The sequence below is a fragment of the Eublepharis macularius genome, chromosome 8 (assembly GCF_028583425.1).
Source record: "Eublepharis macularius isolate TG4126 chromosome 8, MPM_Emac_v1.0, whole genome shotgun sequence".
NCBI lineage: Eukaryota > Metazoa > Chordata > Lepidosauria > Squamata > Eublepharidae > Eublepharis > Eublepharis macularius.
Window position 1 is genome coordinate 3603116 of NC_072797.1, and position 20820 is coordinate 3623935.

A 20820-nucleotide genomic window follows, 5' to 3' on the forward strand; every position below is an offset into this window, starting at 1 on the left:
ATGGCCATGGCCCCGCCCCCTGACTGCCAGACAGAGGGGAGCAGCACGGAGGGCAATCTAAACTCCCCTCTGTCTGGAGATCAGGGGGTGGGGTCACCGGCCATGTGACCATTTTCACCGAGGGCGATTTAAACTTTAAAAAACTCCCCCCTTGTTCCAGCTGACCCAAATTGACGTCATTGTGCGGTCCTGAGTTCCACCACTGAGTTCCACCACCTCTTTTCCTAGGGAAAAAAACGCCCTGTGGACAGGTGACGTGAAACCCCTGGAGACGTCCTACCAGTCTGAGTAAACAATACTGACTTTGGTGGACCAATAGTTTGACTTGGGATAAGGCAGCTTTATGTATTCCAGTGTTCACACAAATAACGGTTCACTTGGATAACAGTATCGGAAATCTCCGCTTTACCGAAGTAAGTTCCCTTTCTGCTTTTCTTGCCCCAATACTGGCCACATGAGGAGGAACTGTTACCCAGGTGCTCCAAACAGAACACTGTCCTATCAGTAAAGTGACGCCTCAGCACTTCCTTCGCCACAGGAACAGTGAAAGGGATCTGCCAATACACTCGGGAACATTAACGAACGCCAAGATTAAGTTAAGCATTCAAGCAAGGCAAAACAGAGCAAGAAGAAAAGGCTTTTTATTAGCTTACACCATTCAAACCTGGTATTGAACACAGGCTTGATACAGATGCCCGCCGTGGGTGGTGGGGGTCTCAGCTTCCCTGTTATGCTTTTGCCTGAACGTTCCCAAAAGAATTGCAGTTCATTTAAGAAATAGGGACAATTCTTCCCTCAGGGAATGAACAGTTTCTTAATGATAGCACAGGGCTAAACTAACAAGGCTTATAAATTTTATGCATGCAAGAAAATACCAAATAGGACAAGGCCAGTTCTATTTAATCTGGACCCTTCCCATTGTATTTCGGACGCAAAAATATAGTCAGAGCAACCTGAAACTATTTTTAACGTTGACCTGCCTTAGGCCAGAAATAGCATCTTACTGAAGGAAGTTTAGTCTAGACTGCTGACTTCTATTTTTTTTTTTTTACTTACTAGAAAAGTTAATATAATCACATCAGCAGTCATGTCAAAAAACATGGGCGGCATTCGGAATGTATGCAACAGGGCTGATGAAAAAAAACCAAGGCAGTGACTTGTGTGTGTACTTGACATGACACCCTCTTTTGGGTTCATGGACCTTTATGCCTTGACTACAACCTGTAACCACACAAAAGGGAAAAAATCTTGCAAATATGAAAATTACAATATCTATTTGATATTGTAAATCCCACTAATATGAAAATTACAATATCTATTTGAAAATACACAAACATACACCAGAATATAAATTTAAGGACTACTCATGAATAGAAAAAATATACAGAAGACCTGAATAATATCATATAAAAACAGCCACAATTTTAAAAGCTGGAGCATTAATAACAACATATATTATGATGGCTGCTAGCAGTGCATTTGGAGTTATCTTCTTCAGATAAATAAATGTTATTTTGATCTTCAGAAATGTGGAGCTGTGATCCTGCACTGCACAGACTTGAGATAGAGGAAATGTTGAATTTCAACTTTGTACTTAAGTGGTGGTTTTTATGTTTGTTTTTTTTAAAAAAAGAGCACAGCCCACAACCTCTGGTGTATATTTGTATACTTTCAAATAGATGTAATTGTTTTTCATATCTGCGGGCGTCAGTTTTTTCACTTTCTGGGTGGTTACACTTTATATTGATTGCTCCGGAGGGATGCTGTTTTGCTTTTTTTTAAATTACAGCCTGGCTACTACAGACCAAAGCTACGGCCTGCCCAGAGGAACCGGCCTCTGACAGAGTCTGTTGCAGCCAGGCCACCAGGCCGAAGTCAGGTTCTTTAGACAAACTATTTTGGAACAAGATGGCGGCGAGAGCATCAGCTTCACGGCTCAACGAGCCACTTCCTTATAATATCCAACCCTACGTTACAGATTCTGTCATCTCGTCCTTTGTAGACAATGAAGGTGACTGAGAGGTGATATGATAACCATCTTCAAGTACTTGAAGGGCTGTCATCATTTAGAGGATGGTGTAGAGTTGTTTTCCGCTGTCCCAGAAGGTCAGACCAGAACCAACGGGTTGAAATTAAAAGAATTTTCAGCTAAACATTAGGAAGAACTTCCTGACAGAGAGAGTGGTCCCCTAGTGGAACAGGCTTCCTCGGGAGGTAGTGGGCTCCCCTTCTTTGGAGGTTTTTAAGCACAGGTTAGAGGGCCATCTGACAGCAATGCTGATTCTGAGAACCTGGGCAGATCATGAGGAGGAGGGCAGGAAGGGTTACTTCAGTGCTTAGTTCTTGTGGCTCCTTCTTACAAGCCCAGGGTACAGCCGATCACCACCTTGGGGTCAGGAAGCAATTTTCCCCAGGCCAGTTTGGCTAGAGATCCTAATGGTGTTTTGCCACCTTCTGGGCATGGAGCAGGGGTCACTGGGTGTGTGTGGGGGGAAGGGGAGGTATTTGTGAATTTCCTGCCTTGTGCAGGGGGTTGGACCAAATGATCTAGATGTCCCTTTGAGTCCTATGAATCTGCCTGATCTTTCACGAAAGGCTCCCCCCTCCTAAGCCAACCAAGTAAGACTTGCATTTTACTTACCATGAAAGTCAGATCCGGACTTCCTAGAAGCCATTTAGAATCTGAAAGACAATTTGAGAGTGTTATATTAGTAATTTTCATGAGCATACCATGTACTTAGAGTAAGTCATTTTATAAATATGAGCTCAATTTGATTTTTGTAACAGTGTGTGTGTGTGGGGGGGGGGGAGTATTCCGCACACAGCATCTAAGGTCCTCTTACACACCACTGTTGGTGTGCCACATGTGCTGTAGTTGTTGAAGTGCGTGGCCAGGACTGGAGGTCCTGCACTCAGCCATGCAGATCTCTGGCTGACCTTGGGCTGCTCTCATTCAGCCTCACCTTCCTCACAGGGCTGTTATGAGGAGAGGAGAACAACACGCGCTGCTGGGAACTCCTTGGAGGAAGAGGGGAATGAACTTGTACAGATACAGAAGCAGAAAGTTGGAAGAGGAGGTACATGGTTTCAGGTCTTTTTACATACACGCTCTCAAAAAAATTCAGAAACACAGAATGGGGGCTTATGCCCAGGAAAATGCCCCTTATGTCCAAATGAAGCTGTGCCAACCTCCCTTCCACCACGCCTTCTTAGCCCCATCCCACAGCCATCAGCATCCCATTCCCCTAAATCTTGAGACCACAGTCTGACGATACAAATAATGGAAAGGAAACATACAGGCTGCCCGATTTGCAAGATTGTTAGCGCAGAGCTTAGACTTCTCTGGTTCAGCGGATGGCAATAAATCATAGGATGACAGTTTGTCAAAGCTTAAATATTAACAGAGGCAAGGAAACCCAGAGCAAACTATACACAGACTGTGCGGAGTGCATTGCTGCCACACCCAGAAAAACGACAGAAGAGCCACGACCCCTCCTTTATCGGCCTATGGCAGTGCTTCTCCAACACAACCTCTGAGCCACAGCCAAGGACGGCTACAGAACGTGTTCAAGATTTAATCCTTTCAAACGTCAACTAGTGAAACAGCCCATATTTGTATTACGTTTTTAGGGGTGATTTTACTGCTGTTTCATCATGGTTCTTATTATTAATTCCTGGGAACTGCTTTGAAATGTTTCAGCAAATGAGGACATAAATTTCAAAATAAATAATTTGCGCACCACCAAGCAGCAATGCATATGTTTAACTCACCACCACCACCACCAAAGATGTAAAATTTCTAGAAATTGTGAAGCCATGGGGGAAAACATCCAGTTTCCTATGACTCCAAATCAGAAATCTTTGGGAAATTTGAAAACGCATGCAACACGTTTATCTTGATGCATCAGCATTAAATGCACAGCAATGTAAAAAGGCCCAGGGAAAAAACAGGGAAAATGGGGGGGGGGGTGTTTTTCTGAGGCCTTTTCTCCCCTCAATTTTTCAAAAGAGAGTATTGGAAAAAAACCCTATGAAATATTCTCTTTTAGAATGAGTGAAATGCTTTTGAAGATGGTCATGTTGTAGGCATACACAGCTCTTAAATTTAAAATTCATTTCTGCACCTAGAAAGTGTGAAAGAATAGAGAAGCTTGTTTCAATTCACACAAATCTTAAGTTTTTCCAAAGAGCTACACGTGGATAAAAAAATGAACGCTCAGAATCAGAAGTTTCAGAAACTAATTCGATTATAGACTTGAGGTTCTGCTGATACTTTTTATATAAAAGTGAATAATTTTGCACATACTTAAAATGGTGTATACTGATAATACATTACTGAATGGTTCAGTGCTCTAAAGTTATAAACTTTAAATATCAAAATATGCTAGTTTTACTGTATGTATGTGACCCCTTTTCTGAATATGTTATTTACCACAAAATTTGTTTTCTGTATATTTTTTCTACTTTTTAGATACTAACAATTAAGAAATATGTACTATGGTAGCATAGGGTGCACCGGCTTGCAGTTCACTTGCAAGTATTTATATTTGCAATTTTGCTTGTAGAAAACTAAGGCAGTTTTAACATTCAAAATTCCATAAATGTCAAATGTTGCCATTTTACATGCTAAGTTATAATGGATGTATTTTATGTTCCTAAAGCAGTAAAAATTAATTTCAGTTTGATAGGACAGTAAGTATAACATATATTTCAATTTTCCCTAAAATTTGGGGGGGGGGGGTTCTGAGGGGAACTCCCCCCCCATAGCTTTTTCCCCTGTGGCTTTGAAATTTCTAGATCCCCCCCCATTTCCTCCAGTTTCATTTCCCACCTTTACCCGTTAAGTTCAAGAGAAGACATACATCAAGTCAGCTTTTGTTAGGCGACAGAGGACTTTATAATTAGACTAGCTTACAGTTTTAGGGCGACAACTTACTACTGCAAACTGTTCTGAGGTTTTTAACATCAAGGTTTGCAAATAAGAGCACAGATATTTATTCCAGAGGGGTAGCCATGTTAGTCTATTGTAGCAAAATAAAAAGAAAGCAGAAATCCAGTGACACTGTACACACTTATTTTGCCATGAGCTTTCGTAAGCTGCAGCTCACTTCATCAGAAGATCTGTTTTAACTTACAGAGTTCTATCCTTCTGCAAGTGCTTCTCAATGTTTAACATCGGGAGCATTTCCAAGTAAGTGCACCCTAGCACTGGTTAATGGGTAGTGAAGTCCAATGAGCAAGACATACCACTGGCAGCCAAATGAGAGCTGTTCAGGCATTGGCTATGAGGCATCCCAGGGACGAGGGTTACTTGCAGGACTGGACACGTCAAAACAATCATTTCTGTTCTTTACGAGCAACCGATAAATCCTTAGAATGGAAGGAATGAAACAAGTGGATCTAAAGAAAAATCAAGGCACTGCTGTAGTTGGGGTGGGGGAATAGCTGAAAGAAACTCACTCATTTTAGAAGCGAAGCGTAGCTAAATAAAGGATGGGTTTGGAATCATTATTGGGGCATGACAGATTATAAAAACCGGACTAATGAAAAGGGGGACCTCCCATGACAGTGAAGCTGTTAGGGGTGTGAGAAGAGCACAGCAATCTAGTCTGGGGCTGAAAGGAGCATGAGCCATTTTATTTATTTATTTTATTTACTTTCAATTTCTATTCCGCCCTCCCCGAATTGGCAGGCTCAGGACGGATTACACTCTGCAAAACACACTAAAAATAGCTCGCAAGCAAACAGCTTGTGTGTCATGCCAATGAGTACTTGAGGTGGGCCTTGGGATATTTTTTCATTTTCTGTATAAAGGCTCAGAAATAATTCATGGTTTTTACCCTGATGTACTTTGAGGCTCAGGATATGCCTCAATACAGAGTTGTGGGGGGAGGAACTGTCAGGCTGTGGCATCCCAGTTAGCCAGAGTCTGCCGTCTTCCCTTCTGCAAGAAGCCAAAGTCTCTTGATTTCAAAAGGTTTATTAGAAAGACAGCATTCAAACCCAGGGAACCAGGCTGGAGACTTTCACAGTGGAAGGTGACGGGACGCCTTTCTATACTAGAGATTCTAAACTGACCAAGTTACAAGCTTTTTGAACTCTGGGGGGAGGCTGGATTCTGAGGGTTTGATGTGTAACAACTTTCGTTTTGTACCTCATTCCTAACAAAGCTTGTGTTCAGCTAGGACTGTCTTGGTTCTAGAGTGTGGACCTCTGGGCTTGAATGCTGTCTTTCTAATAAACCTTTTGAAATCAAGAGACTTTGGCTTCTTGCAGAAGGGAAGACGGCAGACTCTGGCTAACTGGGATGCCACAGCCTGACAGGAACAACCAACACCAACAGAGGGCATTAAAGATCAAAAAGGGCAAAAGGCTTTTTTAAAAATACTCTTATTCTTGTTTTTGGCCCCGACACTCACAAAGCTACTTACACAGCAGCAATAATTTAAAATACATTTTAAGTTCCGAATTTGAAAAGAAGACTAAATCAGCAAACACCACAACAAACGAAGCTGGCACCCAACAGAATCCCATTTCAACTCAGCCCCCAAACTGCAAATTAAAGTTATCTGGGGGGGGGGGATTCCAGGCTGCTCTAGCCACTGGTTGCACTTCTGATAGCTTGGGAACATGCAGCAGGTGACCCAAATGTCCAAGGCAACTTGGCCATTAAAATACTCTGGGTCCTGCACTGTGTGGTGCTGGTAGTGAAAAGTGCCATCAAGTTGCAGCCAACTTATGGTGACCAAGTAGGGTTTTCAAGGCAAGAGACATTCAGTCCTACAAGTTAGATCCAGAAACAAAATTGGAGGCCACAACAGCAAGACAGTCACATTCTGGACCAGACTATTAATAACAGAGTGCTATTCAAAGGCAGGGGGCCTGATGTACAATAGTCTAGTTGGGAAGCCCCCTCAGGAGAACTCTGTTGATGAAGCAAGATGCAAATGTTATTGAAAATAAATATGCACTTTTAACCACGGCATCTAACTGGAAACAAACTAGAACTTCGAGCAGCATGGTTTTGTATTTCAACTCAGGGGCTTTAGCTCTAACTGCAAATAGATCTAGACAGATTCTGCGCTCTTGGATCAACTATAATCACATCTTTGCTAGACTCTCATCTAAAGCAGAGAATAAGAATTTGGGTTCTACCAAAACAAAGCGCACGTTTAACACGCTACATTTGCAACGTCACCAACACCAGAGAACTCGGCAGCCTTTATGCCATCTCCAGGGCCTGGCTGTGCTAGGATGTGCAAGATAAGCAGCCTACAATTTTATATAAATAATTTATTTATTTTTATTTCTTTTATCCGATTTATATTCCGCCCTCCCTGCATCGGCAGGCTCAGGGCAGATTACAATGTATACAATAATGTGAAATACGTGTACCTTTAAAAACCAGTAAAACTCATTAAATATTTAAAAAACGCACAAACAAACAATATAGCAGCAGATTTTAACAAGACACGTAGCAGCCGCTTTCTCCAGCAACCAGCACCCCACCACCTCCAAGGATATACGGCAAAGGCTAGGTGGCAGATGCCCTTTGTTCAGAAATAACACTTGCAGTGCAGTGGAGTCAGCAAACATAGTGAAGCCAAGCGAGACTGTGAGGGAGGACGCCGTAAGGAACTCCACATTTGTACGGTGATTTAAAGTGATTCGACTTGATACTATAACAATCGCCCTGTAGACAGGTGAATATTTCCATCCCTACACTGCAGGGGAAGGCGTTAAGCAAAAGTGGCTCGCTCAAGGCCGCGGAGTGGGTTCACAGCAGAGGTGAGCGAGTGCCTTGCCTATACCAGACATGCAGGAACAAGCTCAATTAACCATCTGCTCCACCAGAACAGACAGCCTCTTACAAAGGTCTGCAGCGACTAGTGGAGGTTTGTGCTCTGAGCACAAGTCTGCGGAGTCAGGCACTGACTGCTGGCATTCCCCTTTTCCCAGCTCTGCAAGGACTACAGCAGTAGCAGACAGCCAGGCGCATACAGAGTACACGACTATTTTTAGCCCATAACCCCCACATCACGTTGGAAGGTGTTTTCACATTCACACCCACTGAGCTCAGCAGACAGAAGGTTGTTCCAGCCCTCTAATAATCCCCCCATGTTAATATTACCACTGAAACCTAAATCCCCAAACCCACTAACATATGTAGGAGTTTTTGCACCCCCTCCCCCCGTATTTGATCTTTAAGACGGCTTACAACATCTCAGGCACAGCATCCTGGCCTTTCCCAAGCTGTGCCCCCTTTGTGCACCATTCCCCTGACGACAGCCCGCCTCACATGAGCAGGCATTGCTGCAAATACCCCTGGAAGCTGCCCATCATGGGCATCAATCTAAATTACTCCTGGGTGGTGTCAGTCCCCGCAGGGGCAAGGCCTCCTCCTGGCTCAGCTGTGGTTGTGCTTCCAGGATGCAGTCCTCAAAGTCTTCCTGCAGCCTTTGCGCCTTTCTTCCTTCAGGCTGCAATGCACCCCCCACCCCCAGCAGGTTACAAAGAGTAAATGTAATTGGTCAGGCACTGTCAGCCTCTAGAGGTGTGAGGATTCTTCCCCCCAAGCCACGGCACCCAACTATTGTTCTTGCCGGTGGTGGCAGCAGCCAAAGAGGTACTAAAAAGTTTATTCGGTGTGCATTCCCCATTCCTCAGGCCTCCCCGCTGCTTTCCTCAATTAGACCATGTTATGCAGATATCCATCCCCCCCCCCCCCAAAGAAACAAGAGTCTCAATAGTATTACTGGAGCAGTACGTTGGTTTATTTAAAACCTTCTGCAGAAACATGTCTGAAGTATTTATGTAACCAAATCTTTATAAAGGAGCTTTTTGTTCAAAGGGAAGTCAAGGAAGAAAATGACAAAGTAGTTAGGGAGCCGTGTTTAGTACACAGATCCAGAGGAGTTAGCCATGTTAATCTGTAGTAGCAAAATCAAAAAGAGTCCGGTAGCACCTTTAAGACTAACCAATTTTATTGTAGCATAAGAGAACTGTGATTCTCGAAAGCTTATGCTACAGTAAAATTGGTTAGTCTTAAAGGTGCTACCGGACTCTTTTTGATGTTTAGTACACAGTAAAAACAGAATTATTGGGAAGCCATGTTCGTCTGTAGTAGCAAAACGAAATTCAAGTCCAGTAGCATCTTGAAAGACGAACAAAATTTTGTAGGGTATAAGCTTCTGGGAATCAAAGCTTCCCCCATCAGACATGAGGGGATCTGACGAAATAAGGTTTGACTCACAAAAGCTTGTACCCTGGAAAAATTTGTAGGCTACAGGACTTGGATTTTGATCTTCTTAATAAGGCTATCCAAAAGGCCACAACGCACAATGCATTCATCTTCAAGCTCAGTTCTGAAGAAGAGTTCTGGAGAACACAAATTTTCCACATCATGTTGTTTTAGTTAATCTTAATAAAAGGTTTAGAGATGGAAAGGTCACTGCAAGCGAAGTGCTAATTGCTATTTTCATAACAGGTGCTCCAATACAACAAACCACCTAGCTCTACCTTGTTTAATCCAGCAACCATCCAAATTTGGAACGGGTATCGCCCCTCCCATGACAGTATTTGATGTGGTAATCATGACTCTCAGCCAGCAGTTCCATTTTGTTACTGTAAACTCATCACTAAGAATTCCTCCGAAGTCCAAAGAGGAATATATTCAGACCAAGCTGCCTCGAGCCATTATTTCAGAACAGCAGGAAATTGGCTAAGACACACGGACTTGAAACGGCACCGTAACAACAGGTTCTGCGTTTCAGCTCCACTCTTCTGCCAGAGCAACGCCATGTGCCCTGCCAAGCAGCTTTACATTTGCAGCTGAAGGACAGGAAGAATTCCTACCCATTCCTGCTAGCTCAGACTCCACTTCGGAGAACAGCACAGCATCAAGCTTCCGTAAGAAACAGGACTGCATGTTCACACATGCCATCTCCCACAAATCTCTTGCACCGCAAGAACCCTAAAATGAAGCTCTTCAATACAGGCCTGTGATTAGATACTTACAACAGTTCAACCCTAAGGCTAGCTCGTAGTACCTGTCATTTGTTCATTACGCCTCCCGATACCGAATGCAAGGATTTTCTGAAATTTGTCTGGGAAATGGTGAAAGTGCTCTTTAACTTGCCCAGCTAGATACTGATTGAAAACATAAGTTCCTCACATGGAAAAATTCATCTCTGTTACAGAGAAATTCTGACTTTGAGCATCTTTTTGCTTTCTTGACAGGAACTACAAACATTTCCTTTAAGTGATGGTTGTTGTGGGTTTTCCGGGCTGTATTGCCGTGGTCTTGGCATTGTAGTTCCTGACGTTTCGCCAGCAGCTGTGGCTGGCATCTTCAGAGGTGTAGCACCAAAAGACAGTCTTTTGGTGCTACACCTCTGAAGATGCCAGCCTCAGCTGCTGGCGAAACGTCAGGAACTACAATGCCAAGACCACGGCAATACAGCCCGGAAAACCCACAACAACCATTGTTCTCCGGCCGTGAAAGCCTTCGACAATACATTCCCTTTAAGCACTTATAAAAGGGGAAATGCGAGAGCTTCCTATTACTAGGAAAGCAAGGGTGGCAAACAAAATGAGTTAAAAACACAACTACAAGTTCCCAAAAATCTCATTTGCAATTATTACTTCTTGGGGACAGAAAATACACTTCATCTACCTTTTCTCTCAGCCTTACCAGAAATGAGATCAAATCATCTGGAACTGCTTCTTTAAGCGACTTTTGAATCAAAATTAAGGTTTTGTGGCCACGGATCTAGAGTTGTTGGCCAACTTCCTGGTAGTTCCACAGTCAGGCCAGTCCAGATTTATTCTATCTTAAACTGCACAAAGAATTGTGAAACTGAAACCCCAGCTCAGCTAAAAACACCTTTGACCCCTGTTTTATCACAATATTCAGGGTAAAAAGATAACCAGTCTTAAAACTTAGTTGCCCAGTTGAACAGTGGGATTCTAAGCAGACTCACACCCACCAGGGTTTTAAAAAGAGTGTAACGCTGCTTAGGGCGCCCCAATAATAGCATCTAACCGACTTGAATCCAATTTGTCCAAACAATCAAGACTGAAAGCAAGAAGAGGGTTTTCAGAAAAGCAGAACGTTCTTGATCCACTTCTGACCCTTGACCTAGCGCTCCTTTCCTCTTTGGTAGGTTGAGAAAAGAAAGAGCCTGCCGCGAAAGAACTGGCTGGTTAGTTCAGATCAATATACAGAATTCAGCCATCACCACCACCACCACCACCACTCAGATGACCAGGACCCAATGCTGTTCATAACTATCAGGCTTCTTGCTCTGTGAAACTCATACAATATCCCTGTGTACAGCATCCCTGGAAAAGTCCCTGGAGTTAAAACCTAGCAATGTATTGGCCCACAGTCCACAAGATGAGGACAAGAAACCTTTCTCTGCCTGCCTCTTCTTTTCAGCTACGAGTCCTCTTTGTCCGGCCCTCTGCAAGGTTCTGCCACAGTCCTGTTTTCTCTGTGGCTCCGCCTTTCTTCATCGCCAGGTCTGCTCATGCTTTTTAGCCAACAGTCTTCATTTAGTCTTGGCCTAGCATTCTTCACCCCTGCCTCTGCTCCAGCAAAGAACCTGGCCACATTCAGACAAACTTGTTTATTCATAAGGGTCCAAAAGACTGCTTCTCTGCCAGTCCTGCATGCTCCTTCCTTCTTCTCGAGTGATAGAAAGTTTCCTAGTTTGGGAAGCCTTGAAAATCCAGTTTGCCGTGCTGTCTAACGCAGATGCCTGGGGGAAAAGGAATCTGTTTCTCCTCCACAGGCTGTGACTAAAGCGTGTGATTCAGAATAATAGCTTGTGGAGAAGAATCAAAGCAGCCTTATACAAAGTCAGACCATTGGCCTACCAAAGTTAGACGTCTACTCTGGCAGCCTGTGGCTCTCCACAAGAGGCCTTTATCACCCACCTACTACCTTTTTACCCAGAGATGCCAGGGACAGAAACTGGCACCTTCTACACGCAAACCAGATGCTCTGAGTCACCGCCTCTTCTATCAGTCTTGAGCCTGGCTCCTAGACCCAGTTACCCGACCCAGTCAGCAACAGCAGCCCGGGGAAGATTGCAGAGGGCATGAGGCAGGTGAGCAAATCTCCCCACACCCAGACACACCAGAAGGTAGCAAGTGGCAGGGAATTCCATACGTGCTCTTCCCCGAAGCCCTCTCTCCACTTCCTTCTCTGCTCCCCATCGCCTGCCACAGGCATGCTCTGACTGGCTTCCCCTCCATATTGCTTTCTCTGCATTAATCAAGTATTTCATTTCAGTTGATCCATTATATTTTAAACCTGTAATTGGATTTTGTTCAGGGAACATTAATTCATGCATTTTTATTGCCTTCACACACCTATGCAATTCCAAACTAATTTACCATTTTTCACCTTCACCCTCCCTTGGGTGTGTAGCAAGAGACAGCACTGCTCTTTCACATTAGCAGCAACCCAATTAAGAGTTAATCAAGATGAACTGCACCATTACGAGCCAAAGTTGCACTTTTCTTAAACGAACCGACTCCTTCCCCGCATGGGATTTTAATGCGAACCCAAACATGGTTATGAATGGCCTAGAGGCACACACTTTGGCAAATGGGCTAGATGCAACTGAAGAAGTGGACTCTAGTCATCACATTTAGAATAAAAACTTGCTAAACTTTATGGTCTCACAAGACTCCTGTTCATTTTTGCTGCCAGAGACCAGCATGGTCTCCTGAGGTGATTCCTCAGGAATCACAACGGACAGGCAATACTAAGCAGCAAGATCCCTGGGAACGTTCGTAGGCGGCCTTTGTTATCAGCGTGTTTCAGCCATCCAGGTTTACTTGAGAATATAAATCCCAGGTGGGAGAGTCAGAGAAGGGAGGGTCTTGCAGAACAGGGCTGCAAGACAGCTCCCGAGGAATCAAAGGGTCTTGCTCCCTCCAACTACAACTAGAATAAATATAGCTAGAACTGACTCCAGAAGGCTCTTCACACCAGAAGCCAAAGTGTGTTTCCAGGCAGAAAATATCCACATAGCCAAGTAAGCAATGACTGCTGCAATGCAAAGTGTATAAAAACTGCACCTTCCTGCTGAGCAAACAGACCCAGTAGTACCGTGCAATAGTTAATACCGGAGAGCGCTGCAAGTAACAAGTTGTCCTGGGGATTTTCATGATTTCAATTATAATTTCTTATTCATTAATCCTCACAACCATCACCATTCAAAGTAAGAACAGCTGAGGTTTTAATCCATCATCTACCACGAAGCAGCCAACTGGGGTCCTGAAGCCTGAACAGCGAAATGGTAAGCAGTACCAAGCACACCACAGGAATGCTGAACAGCCAAGGCTCAGTAAATATTTGCATGGGCTTAAAGACATGGCTATAGAGAAATTGCTCCTGTCTCCAACTCATCATCAAGCCAGAAGTTTAGAAAAAGTTTTCCCCCAAAAGTAAACCCAGTATGAGTGCTAAGCTACAAAAGACAAATTGCATGAAGAGGAGCACGTGAAGGGAGTCGCAATGTTAGCAGGGAAGCTGAGTTTTAAAAGAGATTGGAAGGCTTTGTCAATTTCCCCTCTCTGCAGGGCAGGGGAGATCCCTGCTCAGATGATTTGTTAATTTCCTCTTTGCCTCTTAGAAGGGAAGATGAAACTGACAGAGCCTTCAGGAGGCAAATAGGAAATTAACAAACCTTCTGAGCAGGGATCTCCCCTGCCCTGCAGAGAGGGGAAATTGACAAAGACTTCTGATCTCTTTTAAAACTCAGCTTCCTGGCTAACAAACACTGCGACTCCCTTCACGTGTTCCTCCTCCTGTAATTTGTCTCTTGTAGCTTGGCTCTGAGTCAGGACAATCCTCTTATCAACTTTGCTCCTCCTTTAATGGGGAAGGCAACTGGCAATGATTTTGCACTTTCTGCTATGCATACAACACCTGGGTGGTGGTTGGGAAGACCAACCCAGAGCCACCTCCGGGCCCACAGGGCTTGCAGACATCCAATATACTTGATGAGTACTTACCATCTCATACAGGCTGCCGCACACCACACTCTTTCAAATGTTTGAATTCCTCATAAGATACAAATTAGTGATAATTCATTTAGTTGTGGCATTCTCCAAAGAACACCCTCAGTGCTAACTAGATGTCCTCTCCTCGTACACAGCTGAGTAAGAGGAAGGAAAAAATACAGGTACATTAAGAAGTTCATCTAAGGTAAAGGTCTAACCAATCAAGCACTGGATTCTCCCCTTGTAGAAAATCAAACACAGAAAGACAGGAGTTTAAATAAAGCTTTACTCAAAGGACTTTATCCAGAGGGTGGGAGATTATTTTATTTATTAAAATATGTATATTTTGCCATTTCTTGTGGCTCAAGGCAGCTTAGAAGTATTAGTTAAAACATTACAATTTAAAACCAACAGAATTAAATAAATTACAGACATCCCAGCTGCATCTCAAAAAAAAAATCACCAGTTTTTCAAGTTATATAACAGTTTGCTTCACAGATCATAATATTTTTGATTAACATGTTACAATGAGTGCATAACAGCCCCTGTTTGCCTGGAGTAGCCTTGCCGATACATGCAAACACATAGTCTCCAACTCCAACTCTGGATTATCAGGTAGGTCTTATTTGCGAATAAGGACAGAAGGCTTCAGCTAGCTAAGGATGCAGGACCCTGAAACTTCAGCCGCTCCTTCAGGGGGGCACCCCATAGCTTGAAAAGTACTGACCTGTCAGTAACATGGGCTAAATGTACAAATGGCTACTGCTAAATGGAAGTTAGTTGCACTCCAAGATCCTCTACCTGTGCAGCAACTAGCAGGAACAAAACTGGGGTCCCACGTGCAGGTCTTCCATTCTGACAAGCCCACCGGCTGCCTGCTTCTTTCAATCCTTCTTGCAGGTACGAAAGACCTGCAAGCGCCTCAATTGGGGCTGTTTTAGTGTCGGAACCATAGTTATGGAACTGCCTTCCAAGTGAGGCTTGCCAAGGCACCACACCTTGAGCAATGGATCCAAGCCATTATTCACACTGCTCCTTAAGTATTCATAAATTAGGCATTTTGTGACACACAGGTGGTTTATACACAGAAGAAATATGGGGCAGTCCATAAATAGGTATCACTACTTTGTCTAAGCCTCTTTTTCCTTAACCCAGATGTTTTATAGTCTTACCTCACCATCAGAACTATGATTATGGAAGAGCAACAGTCCTAATTAAAAACTTCCTCCCAAACAGCTTCATACGCATGACTTCAATAACCTGGCATGAAATCATCTAAATAGAATCCAGAGCTGAGGCTAGAGCAGACGGTTTTCCTCGGCTATCAATTACACTGCCAGTAATGATTGGCTATATGCCCAGGTAATAATTCAAATGCTGAACTTATCAACAGAAGGTAGATCAAGATGGGTAGCTGTTTTAGTCTGTTGTAGCAGTAGAAATGAGCAAGAGTCTAGTAGCGCTTATAAGACTAACAAAATTTGTGGTAGGGTTATGAGCTTTCATGAGTCACAGCTCACTTCTTCAGATACAGTTAGAATGTGTGTCTGTCCTTATATCTTGGAGAGCGGAGTGATTACAGATGCCGAATAACAACAGCCAGTGAATGACAATAGCAGGTGTGATTGGATAGGGTGGGGTATGCAGAGGGGTAGTCGATGTGTAGAAATCAGCATTGGTAATGAGAAAGGACCCAACAACATCAGCCATAGCATCTCAGGTTCATACTCCTGCTCATCCTCCAATGTGATTTATACCATCACGTGTCAGCAATGCCCGTCCACCCTCTACACTGGACAAACTGGCCAGGCAAAGAATTAATGATCATGTCTGACATCAGAAACCAAGTAAATCTTATCTTAAAAGCATTTAACTCTTTCTAAAAGAGATTTCATATTTTCCCCCCAGCATTCCTCCAAATTCCCTACTCCAGTTGATGGCTGCCAATCATCTCTGAAAGCTCCTTCCTTGCAAGCCAAGGCATCCAGGTGCCCCATATGTTTCCTAGTACCAAGCACAATCATGACAACTGCAGAGCTGTCACTCATCCATAAGTCACTTTACTCTTGTATCATTAAAATCTGAAATGCAAGGGGAGGTGCTAACTGCAAAACATAGCTTAGCCCTGACAGTAAGCATGAGTGTGGTATGCTACTTAAGTAAACTGTATTTCTAGAGGAGCAATTTAAATACTTCTTCTGTTGCATATTATTAATATGCTCCAACTGTAGACCTTTGATGCCTAAGGGGGGAAAGCAGCAACAGTATTAATTGTTCACTGTAAATGCAATTCCTTATCTAAAAACTAATGTGGCTAAATGGTCTCTTTAGCCACATGAGTTTTTTTGGGGGGTGGGAGGGTAAACTGTGGATCAAACTAGTTAAAGAAATACTTAGAACTTGCACATCTTAACACTTCTCCCTTGGAGGGTCAAAGATTGATACAGACACTTATGAAAGGGCTTCCCTTCCTCTTGGCTGAAGACTGTACCAAACTGCTAGAAGGTTCAGTGTTCTACTTCAAACCATGGCAAAAGGGTCTGAGCAATCCGGATGAGGAACCCAAGGTCAAACTAGACATGCGAGTTTTTAAAAAGTTGGGTCTAAGGGGCTTGGGTTCCCAGCAGCCACACAGCAGCTGCAGGTCATGTCTTTTAAAAAATAAAAGAGCACCCAAACAGGCTCGGAAAGCCACTGCATCAGGAGGAAGGACGCATGCCATCCTCCCCACAAGACCTGTATGGAAACAGCAATGGGGGGAGTTATTTCCCCACTTTGCTGCTCCACACAGAGTATTCTGGGCACATGGAACAGCAAAAACAGGGAAATAATCTCCGGTACTTTTTCAGCATGGGAGAGTGGCTTGGGGTGTGGCAGGAGCCCTTCCTCTGTCCTACAGCAGCATTCTAAACCCAGATGGGCTCTCTTTTATTCTTTCAAGCCATTCCCCACAGTTGCTGTGTGGCTGCAGAAAAAACCAGACCCAACTGTTTAGAAACTCTCACATCTAGTTTAGCCCTCCAGTGGAGCCTGGAAACCATTGCATTGGGACTAGTGGCAATCAGCTGCTATCCTCACAATTAAGGTATGTTCCATACAAACAACCAATCTTCTTCCTCCCTGAAAACAGGTAAAATCAGCAACTGCCTATTTATCCTCTATGGTACAGCAAGATTCGAGCTCAGCAGCACTTTAAAGATTTTCAGGGAATATGCTTTCAAGAGATAAAGCTCCCTGCCTCAAATATCTGGCGAAAGGAGCTTTGACTCTCGAAAGCGCATACCCTGAAAACCTTGTTGGCCTTTAAGGCACTCTTGGACCCGAATCCAGCTGTTTCACTGCAGACCAACCCAGCTACCCACCTGAAACTATTCTCTGTGGTGGCTCCTACGCTGTGAAACGGTCCGCCTGAAGCTATCAGTAAGGTCAGCGCACTTCCGTTGCTTTGCAAAATGTTCAAAACAGAATTGTTCGAGGAGGAGCTAAGCTGTGGTGTAATGAATCAGCTCAGGGGGTGACCTATCAGGGGTAACATTCTTTCTACGCTGATTGTCTTGCTGCCTTGAACAGATCTGGTCCCCCCCCCCCCCGTTCTATAATCCCAGCCCAACTGCATTATTTTGTCTTACTAGGAATCTTTGCGGTTAGATTGAAACGGTATCATATTTTGTAATCTGTTTACTGACTGATAAATTTCATCGTATTTGTAATCTACTTTGGGTTATAGTAAGACGGGCAGACCAGAAAGCAAAAGAATAAGATAAAATAGAGTAAGAATTGAAGGCCCTTTAGCAACACAGACAATGCTACAGAAAAGGGTAGTCCTTCACCTTCTAGGCCATTTTCCTTGTTAACCTCTCCAGAGCCATCACGCCCATCACATTATGCCCATTTGTGCTTCCTTTATTATCATGCATTGATTTATACAGTTTATGTCCCAAGAGGAAATTCAGAACAAGATCCTTGTCACACACAAAACCTAACTACTAAGACATCTGCATCTTGGATAACAGACTTGCAACGTCTTCCAAGGTGGCCAGTTTGGTGTAGTGGCTAAGAGTGGCAGGACTCTAATCTGGAGAGCCGGGTTTGATTCCTCACTCCTCCACTTGAAGCCAGCTGGGTGACCTTGGGTCAGTCACAGCTTCTAGGAGCTCTCTCAGCCCCACCCACCTCACAAGGTGTTTGCATCCTGCAGTCATTCCATCAGTTACCTGGCTCAATTCAACTCAGTAGCCCATACAGATATATTCTCTGTGTTGGCCCTCACCTCACTCTCCTGGCTTCCCACAAACTGTGCTAAACTGAATTATGCAAGAGGGCTTTTTTTTACTCAGGTAGGAGGGCTGTACTGGAAGGAAGTGGTCTCAAACAGATGGATTAGTACAGGGATTGGGACTATAGGCTTTGCAATGCAAGGTGGATTTAAATCAATGCTTTTTAAAAAAAATAGAAATCAGATTTTTTAAATGAATGCATTTTGAGGAAACATCTATCTAAACATTGTGTTCTATTTAAGATGCATTATAGCTCAAAGGTTTTTCATCATAAAGAATAAGAATTATGTAGCATGAGATTGTATATTCATGCTACATAAAAAAAATTGTAAATGAATTTTTCATTCATTCATTAGAGCCCCAATGTCATATTCTCCCAGAGGATAGTTTAGGTGGGTAACCATGTTGCAGTAGAACAGCAGGATTTGAGTCCAGTTGCACCTTAGAGACCAACAAGATACTCAGAGTGTAAGCTTTCAGGAGTCAGAGGTCACTTCTTCAGACAGATCACAGATGCTTAGTTTTGCAGTTTTCAAAACTGTGAATTTGTGTCTGCAAAGATACCACGCCTCTTAACAGCAAAAAATGTTTTTAAATAAACATACACTGTTGAGAAAGAGACCCGAGTCCTATTGTTTCTCTGCAAATCTATGTACACAGAATCAACCCCACACTTTTTAAGTGCTAAACTTCAAGAAGTTCAATGAATAGAAGATTGTTTGGGATGGAACAGATCTGGATAAAGAGATGAGCTAAATGTGAGGAGGGAAGGGCAAACAGTACAAATGAAAATGAAACTTTTTGAACAGAATACTCCAGAAGTCTTGATACCTTTGTACAGTCTGAGATTTCTTTTCCATTGAAGAGAAAACCTATAATGGCAGCAAACTGTAAAAGAGATACAGTTTAGGGATATTTTAATGAAGTTATTCTGCCTATGGGTTACACAGGCATCTTTAAAGATATTTTATTTAACCACATCAGTTACAAACATGGATGTTTACGTGAATACAAGAATACATATGCTACATAATGTTATTTAGTTAAATAAAACAATTTAAATGGTTACTGTTAATTATTATTTTTCTCCTTCCAATAAAGGACAGCAGAACAGCTGTGATCACCCTATTACTGGAGGTAGTTCACTTTGCAATGATTTCATAACTATCTATTTCAAATGGTAAATAATCAAACAATAAATAGTTTTTTCATATAACTAAAATTAATCTGAGAAGTTACTGTTCTAAAAATGAAACCTTCATCTGGGTTGTAAATATTAAGGTTATAACAACCAGCAAGAAAAAAGCCTTTATGTAGAAAACCATGATTTAAATTGAATCTTACTGACTAGTCCTTTAAACCGAGATTTAAGTCAAACCCACCCTGCTACTATGTACTCCCTGCTGCTGTAAGCGTGATCTTATTGGGTAGTTCCTGGGTGGTTTAATATGTCAGGCTTAGAATTGTTTGTGCTTTCTCTCAGCATTTCTTCAGCCCTGTATTGGATTTCTGCTAGTTTTAAATCTTTGCAAATCTGCATTTATATGTGCTATTACATTGCTTACTGAAATGTCTCTGAAACCGATTGTATTGATTCGCGCTGTGTAATCCGCCAGTATCTAACTAGCATCCTATTTGCTGTGTTGACCCACTAGGTGCTTCCAGACCCACCCCCTAGCAAGAATACAGCTCCACTTCAGCTTCCCCCCCCACCCCCCACCCCAGCCAGTAACTGGTACTAGAGACTGCCTCTGAACCTGGAGTTTCCATTTCAGTATCATGGCTAGAAGTCTGACAAAGCCATTCTCTATGACTTTATCTGTATTTCTTTCAAATCTATCTATAACAGTGGCTATCACCACACCTTCCGAGAGAGAATTCCATCAATTTAATTGTGCATTTGCAAAAATTCCTTTTCTCCTTTATGTCATGAATCTGCTGCCCATTAATTTCACTGGGTGAGCCTAAGATCCAGTACTATAAGAACAGAAAGTCTTTATCCACTTATTCCATAATTCACAATTTACAGACCTCTTGTATTGCACATAAGAACATTAAAGATAAAAGTGTATCTTTTGAAACCAAGATCAAGATAATCCAAACTATGGTATTCCCCATTACGATGCGTATTTGTGAAAGTTGGACAGTGAACAAAATTGATTCACTTGAAACGTGGTGCTGGAGGAGAGTTTTGCGGATACCATGGACAGCCTAAAAGACAAATAAGTGGGTACCAGATCAAATCAAGCCTGAATTCTCCCTAGAAGCTAAAACGACAAGTCTAAGGCTATCATACTCTGGTCATATCATGAGAAGACAAGATTCTCTGAAAAAGTCAATAATGCTAGGAAAAGTGGAAGGCAGGAGGAAAAGAGGAAGACATAAAATGAGATGGTTTGACTCAATAAAAGAAGCCACATCCTCCAGTTTGCAGGATCTGAGCAAGTCTGTTAATGATAGCACATTTTGGAGGTCGGAGGCAACTTGACAACACATAACACACACACACCCTTTAGTCACCTTT

The 20820-nt window shown here is 42.9% G+C and overlaps 1 protein-coding gene across 1 annotated transcript in view; it reads right to left on the minus strand.

Annotated features, from left to right (window-relative positions):
- UBAP1 (ubiquitin associated protein 1) overlaps positions 1–20820 on the minus strand; it is a 41142-nt gene that overhangs the window by 13086 nt on the left and 7236 nt on the right. Inside the window, exon 2 of the mRNA XM_054987487.1 lies at positions 2642–2682. Within this exon, the coding sequence (XP_054843462.1) occupies positions 2642–2675 (34 nt within the window). The 5' untranslated portion in view covers positions 2676–2682. The remainder of the gene's footprint in view (positions 1–2641; positions 2683–20820) is intronic.